Consider the following 9,322-nt stretch of genomic DNA (forward strand, 5'->3'; position numbering starts at 1 on the left):
TCACCTATCAGAAAGAATCACCTTCAACCCATCGAATAGACCCATTAGATCTCATTTGGCCAACCAGATCTATGTGCCAGCCTTCAAAAGATCCAAAGCTGGAGGGTCCAGCTTTCAAGACTTGGCCCCCAAAAACTGGAATGCACTCCCCACGACCCTAAGAAACGAACGATCCTGTACTGCCTGCCGCAAAATGTTGAAAACCATGCTATTCCGATCGACCTAACCAATATGTTTAGATACGTTGCTGAACTGTAACCTTAGTGACAGCTTAACATGCCATTCTCTGTATTATTGTTGCCTGTTTCTATATACTGCCAATCCTGTCCATTGCTATACCTGATGCCAAGTGAATACACTGTAACAGCGCCATGATGCCCCAGGGCAGATGGGCGCTTTATAAATGCAAATAAATAAAATAAATAAATAAATGGGCGGGCTTGGAATGTCCATAATGACTGGTGGGTCAATGCCTCGCCCCCCCATTATAGATGAACCTCTCCTGACGCCCCACTCCTCCACAGACACTATGGCTAAGCAGACCCTGCCTCGTTGTGACACCACCCTCCTCTGACCCTACTACTGTGTTCCAATCATCCCTTTCACTTCAGTCCCATCACCACCCCCTCATGCCCTTTTGAGATCGGTAGTGGTCACTATAGGATGATGAACTCTCGGGTAAGGCATGTGTCTAACATGTCGCTGTTGTGGAGCGGAGCTTGTCCTCACTGTTATGGAGCTTGTCCTCACTGTTATAGAGCTTGTCCTCACTGTTATGGAGCTTATCCTCACTGTTATGGAGCTTGAACTCACTGTTATAGAGCTTGTCTCACTGTTATGGAGCTTGTCCTCACTGTTATGGAGCTTATCCTCACTGTTATGGAGCGTGAACTCACTGTTATAGAGCTTGTCCTCACTGTTATAGAGCTTGTCTCACTGGTATGGAGCTTGTCCTCACTGTTATGGAGCTTATCCTCACTGTTATGGAGCGTGAACTCACTGTTATAGAGCTTGTCCTCACTGTTATGGAGCTTGTCCTCACTGTTATGGTGCTTGTCCTCACTGTTACAGAGCTTGTCCTCACTGTTATTGAGCTTGTCCTCACTGTTATTGAGCTTGTCCTCACTGTTATTGAGCTTGTCCTCACTGTTACAGAGCTTGTCCTCACTGTTATGGAGCTTGTCCTCACTGTTATAGAGCTTGTCCTCACTGTTATTGAGCTTGAACTCACTGTTATAGAGCTTGTCCTCACTGTTACGGAGCTTTTCCTCACTGTTATGGAGCTTGTCCTCACTGTTATAGAGCTTGTCCTCACTGTTATGGAGCTTATCCTCACTGTTATAGAGCTTGTCCTCACTGTTATGGAACTTGAACTCACTGTTATAGAGCTTGTCCTCACTGTTACGGAGCTTATCCTCACTGTTATGGAACTTGAACTCACTGTTATAGAGCTTCTCCTCACTGTTACGGAGCTTGTCCTCACTGTTATAGAGCTTGTCCTCACTGTTACGGAGCTTGTCCTCACTGTTATAGAGCTTGTACTCACTGTTATGGAGCTTGTCAACACTGTTATAGAGCTTGTCCTCACTGTTATGGAGCTTGTCCTCACTGTTTTGGAGCTTGTCATCACTGTTTTGGAGCTTGCTCTCGCTGTTATGGAGCTGGTCCTCGCTGTTATGGAGCGGAGCTGGTCCTCACTGTTTTGGAGCTCGTCCTCACTGTCATGGAGCTTGTCCTCACTGTTATGGAGCTTGTCCTCATTTCGTGATTTTTGGAATTTGTCCAGCGTGCTATTTTCATCTGTGTTACCACTCTGGATGTCAACCAACAGGCATAGTCCCAAGGAGTCATGGGCGTATTATTAGGAGGGACGAGTGTGTTTGTCCCCCCGCCCTCCAACCTTTGTGGCACACCATTGTGAGCCACTCATTTGGCAGGGGCCCCTCTCATTTAGATGTCCTGTTCCCCTCAACATTTTCAGCAAAGTTACTCCACTGCAGGTAGTCAGCCCTAGGCGTGGGTCTATAGCCTGTCAAGGGAAGTGTTAGAGTCAGCTAGGCACTAGAGGTAGGTAGGTGTAGGTGGCCGCCTCCCAAGTTAGTGATGCTGAGCTTAAGGCAACAGCCTCTAATGGGGTGGCGGTTGCCTAGCACACAGCAGAGCCCGCTGCTACAGGACCTAGAGTGTTGCGGGTGCAAAGACGCCTCACCTGGGGCATGACACAACTCTTTGTATTTGTTTGTGCTGAGTCCTGGTACAACAGACCGTGTGTTGATATACCAAACATTGTCGCCAGTAAAGGAAGATGGTGGAAGAAAGACTAGACCACTTCTGAACTGTTGACCTTGTTGGGTGGACCGTGGAACCGGAAAGCATTTGCCCAGCAGAAAAGGAAGCTTGGCCTGCAGGCCTTCTCAGGCGGATAGAGCCTGCATTCCAAGCTTCCTGATTGGCCCTCGATCTCCAAACATTCTCTATAATGGGAAGTCCGGCCCAGCTGCCATGGAGACCGGTCTAAGAGCTGAAGCCTGCTTAGAACCGGTTTCTCCTGTGCCAGGAGGAGAGGGCAGAGTCCACAAGGACCAGCGTGTGAAATGTTAGGCAGCAACGAAGCCGCATTTCTGAAAACCACACCTTCCACTCCAGTGAACTCTACTGTTCTCCATTTATTAGAAGCACACTGTCCAATCAGCATGCACAACGTGTACTAGCTACACAATAATCATTTAAAAGGGATTAATGGATCCCACAATGTGCGCTATTGTAAATATTTCCCCTGCTGTATGGCCTCCGTTTTACTGTATCCACGGATCTCACTTATGAAGAATTTGTGAGAACACCAGACCCCCGGAGCCAAGTCTGTCCCTCTCCCTCCGCCATCAATAATTGAAACCTTCTAATACACTCCTGCATTTCGCATTCTTTAAATTAGGTTTCAGAGCGGCAATTCGATCTTTCAGAAAAGGCAGGCGGGTTGTGAGCATGTGGATTAGATTTCCAGTCAGGCGCACCCCACAGAGACACAGGTGAGCAGAATTATTCAAACCCAGCCCGCCTCTGACTACATCTTCAGCAGGAGCCAAAACTTGAGCTGGGAGTTCGAATTCCCTTTTGTGGCGAGGACGCGAGCCCTGAAGAAGGCACCATTTCAGACCTCTTGCCTGACCCCAAGTTACATGGGATTAAACAGCGTGATCGTGTGGGAGTTTCGTGAATCGTTCCAATGAGCACTACTTCACCTACACCTCCAGAGCCTTCCTCTGTCCTCTGCCATCACACCCTACGTGCAACCCCCTCCCCTCGGTACGCACCCTATGTACAGCTCTCTGCTGCTTATCAGCTACGGTCACGCTTTACCAATCCCAATCATAGATACATACATACAGAGTCACTACAAATCTTGGTCACAAAGAGTTCAGGAAGCCTGAGAGACTTGATCCTGGTCATGAAGAGTACAGGAAGCGTGGGAGACTTGATCCTGACCATAAAGACTCCAGGGAGTCTGAGGGACTTAATCCTGGCCATGAAGAGACTTGATCCTGGCAATGAAGAGTTCAGGAAGCCTGAGAGACTTGATCCTGGTCATGAAGAGTACAGGAAGCGTGGGAGACTTGATCCTGACCATAAAGAGTTCAGGGAGCCTGAGAGACTTGATCCTGGCCATAAAGAGACTTGATCCTGGCAATGAAGAGTTCAGGAAGCCTGAAAGACTTGACACTTGTCATAAAGAGTTCAGGAAGCGCGGGAGACTTGATCCTGACCATAAAGACTTCAGGGAGCCTGAGAGACTTAATCCTGCCCATAAAGATACTTGATCCTGGTTATAAAGAGTTCAGGGAGCCTGAGAGACTATATATATCCTGGTCATAAAGAGTCCAGGAAGCCTAAGAGACATGATCCTGGCCATAACAAGACGTGATCCTGGCAATGAAGAGTTCAGGAAGCCTGAGAGACTTGATTTTATTTTTTTTAATTTTATTTACATTTATATAGCGCACAAGCAGCCCAGGGGCATTGAGGCGCTGTTACTTGCAATGAACTTAGTTACATGGTACAGGTAGGATAGTGGATGTTGACACATTGTAAATGTTGCAGGATGACGTACTGTTGTTACAAATATTGCTTTTGATCATATGATACAATATACATGGGGTAATCGTGCTAGTATGTCTAGCCTTAAGTGAACAGGGTAGTCTTCAGCGTTTTGCGGAAGGTGGTGAGGGAGGCCTCTCCACGGATAGTGTGTGATAGGGCATGCCAGTGCGCGGGCGCCAGGTAAGGGAAGCTGGATCCGCCCGCTATTACTTTTTTTACTAGAGGCACTGAGAGCATGTTGGTGTAGGGTGATCTGGTTGGCCTGGTGGAGGAGACAGGGTGTATCCTTTGTGAGAGGTATGCAGGCGCAGTGAGGTGGATGCACTTGTGTGTCAATGTCAGGGCTTTGAATAATATCCTTTCTTTTATTGGGAGCCAGTGGGCTAGTTTTCCGGCCTCAGAGATGTGTTCTCTTTTTGCAATACCTTGGGCTGCCCGGAGCGCGTTGTTCTGTATTACTTGTAGTCTCTTTAGGTTTCTTTTAGAGGTTCCTAGAAAGAGTACGTTACAGTAGTCTAGCCTAGAGCCGGTGATGGCTCTGGCTATGTTAGTGCAGTTCTCTTTGGAGAGAAATGGTCTGACTGCATTGATAAGTTTGGCATGATATGCAGCTGCGGAGGCAATTGCATTGATTTGTCTGTCCATGGATAGGCTAGAATCCAGATAAACTCCCAGGGTTTTGACAGAGTCGGAGACTGGAATTTTAATGGAATCAATGGTGAAGTGACTGAATTGGGCATCTAGATTCTTTAGGGCGTCGGGAGAGCCTACCAGTAGGAGTTCCGTCTTGTCAGTGTTGAGGCATAGACCATTGTCTGCCATCCAGGCTTGGATGGTATTGTAAAGGTTGTTGAGGGCCAGGGAGTCAGTGTTGTAGTTGCCTGTGAGAGTGATGAGGATTTGTGTGTCGTCAGCGTAGTTGGTGTAAGAGATGCCCATGGCGTCGAGGATGAGGAAGAGGGGGCGTGTAAAAATGTTGTATAGCGTGGGGGAGAGGCAGGAGCCTTGGGGCACCCCACAGAGTATAATGGTTGGTGATGCGGCGGCTAAGTCGGAGAATACTTGCATGGTTCTGTCTTGTAAGAAGGAGGTGATCCATGCTGTGGCCTCAGGGGAGAATTTGGCCGTGGTGGTGTGGTGGTGGCATAGGACGCCATGATCCACAAGGTCGAAGGCCGCTGAGAGGTCTAGGAGTAGGAGAAGTGCAGGTTTGCCCAACTCTCTCTCATCGTCCATCTGGTTTTTCAAGTCAAGTAGGGCGGTTTCTGTTCCGTGTCTGGGGCGGAAGCCAGATTGGCGGAGACCAATGAGTTTGTTCTCTTCAAGGAAGTGTTGAACCTGCAGGTAGGCTGCTTTGTCCAATATTTTGAGGAGGAACGGGACAGTGGTGATGGGTCTGTAGTTATTGGGGGAGGTGGGATCGAGCGTTGGCTTCTTTAGAAGAGGGCGGACCCAGGCTTTCTTGAGGGAGGCAGGGACTATCCCTGTGGTAAAGGAGGCATTTACAAAGGCTGTTAGGAAGGGAGCTAGCGGTTCTGCGCAGTCTTTGATAATGGGGGCTGGGCAAGCATCACCTTTGCAGTTAGAGGGTTTAATGTTCCTCATTATGTTGATGACGTCTTTTTCCTGAATGGGTTTGAAGGAGAAGGTTAGGGGGGGATCAGGGGCAGGCGGTGGGACTGGGATGTGCTTACTCGGTAGGGCTTGTTTAGTGGCTAGTATTTTGTTTTTGAGGAGGCTAATTTTGGATTGCATGGCCTTTTGTATTCCGTCACACCAGTCCTTGTCTTTGGTGAAATTCTGGGGGGCGGGAGTGGGTGTTTTGAGTTCTCTGAAAATGGCGAATATTTCTTTAGTACTGGATTGGGCTTCCGAGATTCTGGATTCAAAGGATTTGGCTATGGCTTGGGTGATTGCCTTTTTGTATTTGGTGGAGAGGGCTTTGAAGATCATCTTATCTTTTTCGGAGTGGGACTTTTGCCACTGTGTGAGTGTGGCTTTTTTCTCTTTGCGGAGTGAGAGGAGGTCCGGCGTGAACCAAGAATTGGAATGTGCAGTGGGTTTGGAATTTCGAGGTTTGAGTGGGGCAATGGTGTTGATGGCTGCTTTGATGGCAGTATCATAGGTTGATGCGAGTGTTTTAGGGTCTGAGGAGAAAGGTGGTCTGAAGGCTGGGCCTTGGAGGAAGGGCAGTAATCTCTCCTTAGTGAGTTGGCGGGAGCTTCTGGCGAGGCAGGGAGGGAGAGGTTGGGGTGAAAGGGTAGCTGGGGAACTAGCGGTGGGGATGCTGAAGGTGATAGTGTGGTGATCAGACCATGGGGTAGGAGTGTTTCCAGTGATGATGAGTGGACAGTTGTGCTGTGCTATCCAGTCCAGCGTTCTGCCTTGGGTGTGAGTTGGGCTAAGTATGGTGTTCTTGTACCCTAGCGCCTTGAGGGCAGAGTCGAGGGATTTTGCGGCTGCGTCCTTACTATCCCGGAGCCCTAGGTTGACATCCCCCAAGAGAATGGCTTTAGATTGCTTTTTGAGGTTGTCCGAGAGGAGGTGGATGAGAGAAGCTTGAAAGTCTCCTGCTGGGCCTGGAGGGCGGTATACGGTGTGCACAGTAATTGTGCAGTGGGGGGAGAGGGTTATTTTGACTTGGAGATAGTCTCTGTTGTTGTTCAGGGATTTCTCTACCTTTCTGACAGAGAGGCAGTCTCTGGCGATAATTGCTACACCTCCACCTTTGGAGAGGCGGTCTTGTCTAGTAATGGAATAGCCAGGAGGTAGGGCGAGGGAGAGCACCGGGCCAGAGGCCTCATGTAGCCATGTTTCTGAGATCATGAGTAGATCTAGGTCTTGGGAGGTTAGGAGGTCGTGGATGTCTAGGGCATGGGCTTGTCATAAAGAGTTCAGGAAGCGTGGGAGACTTGATCCTGACCATAAAGACTTCAGGGAGCCTGAGAGACTTAATCCTGCCCATAAAGATACTTGATCGTGGTCATAAAGAGTTCAGGGAGCCTGAGAGACTTTATCCTGGTCATAAAGAGTTCAGGAAGCCTGAGAGACTTGATCCTGGCCATAAAGAGACGTAATCCTGGCAACAAAGAGTTCAGGAAGCCTGAGAGACTTGATCCTGCCATAAAGAGTTTAGGAAGCCTGAGAGACTTGATCCTGGCCATAAAGAGACGCGATCCTGGCAATGAACAGTTCAGGAAGTCTGAGAGACTTGACCCTGGTCATAAAGAGTTCTGGAAGCTTGGGAGACTTGATGCAGGTCATAAAGAGTCCAGGAAGCCGGTGTCACGCTAACCTCTGGTGCCCTGCAGTAGTGCCTGGTCCAGACTGTACTGCAGAGTGGCCCCCATACTAGTCCCCTTCACTGGGTCATATGTCCCAGCCACGCCTTCCCTCACCTGTCGCCTGGAGGAAAAACCTCCAGAGGGCCAAGAGGTTGGAAGGGGCCTGTGTGTGTTCGGGACTAGCGCCACTGGTGTTCTAGGGGGTGTTGTTGAAACCTAAGGGGCAAACAGGTGGTAAGTCTACTGCGGAAAATAACTGCAATGTTCCCGCTCTCCCGCTCCTAATCTCCTTAAAAGCGAGGCTGGCTGGAGCGCGTGGATGCAGCTCACCTGTGGTGCTGTGTCTGCAAGTGCGGCTCCGGAGATAGGTCCCAAAGTGAGGGCTGAGGCGGATGAGAGTCTCTCTCCCAGGTATAATGTCTCTGTCATGATGCAAGCTCAGAAACCCCTGGAGCTGTTGGGCCCATCCCAGTCCCCACCACCCAGAAGAGCTTGTCGGGCCCCAAGGAAGTGCCCCAGAGCCTCATGGACTCAGTCCTGGCGCCGTTGGCGCAGGGCTCATGAAATGGGCTGAACTCATGGTACTATTTAACCTGCCTAGTGAGGCTGGGCCTTGGTATAATCCAGGGTGTGGCAAAGGGACTACTTTACCTGGAACTACTTACAAGGCTATATAAGCCACACCCTGCATGCAGAACACGCTTCGCGTTATTCTGCACTCCTGCAGCGTAACGCTCACCGTGTCTGCTCTGTCCTCAAGCTTCTACAGCCACGCCCGTCAGTGCTTCCATCCATTGGAGCCTGGAAATAGAAAAAGAGAAGAACAGGTGTTGCTTCAGCAATCAAACACTTACCTGCAATCCGGTCCATCGGTCGCATCTCCAGCTGGTTTCCTGATCACCGCCCCTGTTGAAAGTAAGTCCACGCATGTGCCGATACTCACCCGGGATTCCGCGTTCCTCCTGGTTTCATTGGAGCGGTTCTTCCATTCTTCATCTAGGGACCGCGCCGCGCCTGCAAAAGGGAACAGAAAAAGAGACAGCAGGTTAGCCTCGCACAATACTGAATGAACATTTATTCAGCCACTCAGCGCCTTTCATCCGCGCTATACTCACCTGGATAAAACCAGTTCATTCTTCATCTTGGGACCGCGCCACGCCTGCAAAAGGGAACAGGAAAAGAACAGCAGGTTAGTCGCGCTCAGTAATGAACAAACATTTATTCCAGTCACTCAGTGCCTTTCATCAGCGTTATACTCACCTGGAGGCAACTATTTAATATCCTGGAAGAGTCGAATCTTTTACTTGATTTCTGCACCAAAACTGCATCTGCAAGAGAAAACAAATACGTTTAAACATTGGGACAATAAGACTTTGAGCATCTATACCAAGCTGCTATTGCGGTAGTTACTCACCCGATAACCCCAGCATTCCGAAACTTACAGTAACAGCACTCTGGAACAGTGAGGTAACTGCGCCCAGAAAAAGACTGTGCCTACCGCGCCCCTGCTGAAGGTTAAGCAGGATGGAGAGCCAGCCTCATCAAACTCAAAGTCTAACGCCTCCTGGGGAGGTTAAAAGGGAGAGGACGCCAACATACCATCAAAACTGCGCCAGTACAGATATCGGTCATACGACTACGTGCTACGCCCCCGTGGAGACCAGGTGAGCGTGACAGTCTCTGCTAATTGTCTTATGCTCTTTCTCTTCCCTCAGGTGTTGGAGCTTCAGCGCTGAACCGGTACGGAGCCGTGAGGATGGATCACTAGTTCCTGGATGCAGGTAAATTGTTGAGTTCTTGTGTGGGGGTTGGTTCTGATGGGAGGAGGACAGAAGGTGAAAGCTAACTCTGTTGCTTGCTTTCTCACAGGGTGTCTGACTCTAGGAGCTGAGGGCCTGGAAGACCCAGGATGATAGCAAATCCGTGTAGGGTGTGAGGAGGAC

At 49.5% G+C, this 9,322-nt stretch overlaps 1 protein-coding gene across 1 annotated transcript; it reads right to left on the reverse strand.

Moving 5' to 3' along the window:
* Positions 1–815: 815 nt before the first annotated feature.
* Positions 816–8,809, reverse strand: LOC138467374 (golgin subfamily A member 6-like protein 22). The gene is made up of 4 exons (XM_069607333.1): positions 8,794–8,809; positions 8,640–8,707; positions 8,495–8,538; positions 816–1,671 (listed from the first exon to the last, which is right to left on the reverse strand). Exons 1-4 carry the CDS (start codon positions 8,807–8,809, stop codon positions 816–818), a joined length of 984 nt encoding a protein of 327 aa, XP_069463434.1.
* Between the last annotated feature and the right edge of the window lie 513 nt (positions 8,810–9,322).

The sequence above is a fragment of the Ambystoma mexicanum genome, chromosome 4q (assembly GCF_040938575.1).
Source record: "Ambystoma mexicanum isolate Mex_15411 chromosome 4q, UKY_AmexF1_1, whole genome shotgun sequence".
NCBI lineage: Eukaryota > Metazoa > Chordata > Amphibia > Caudata > Ambystomatidae > Ambystoma > Ambystoma mexicanum.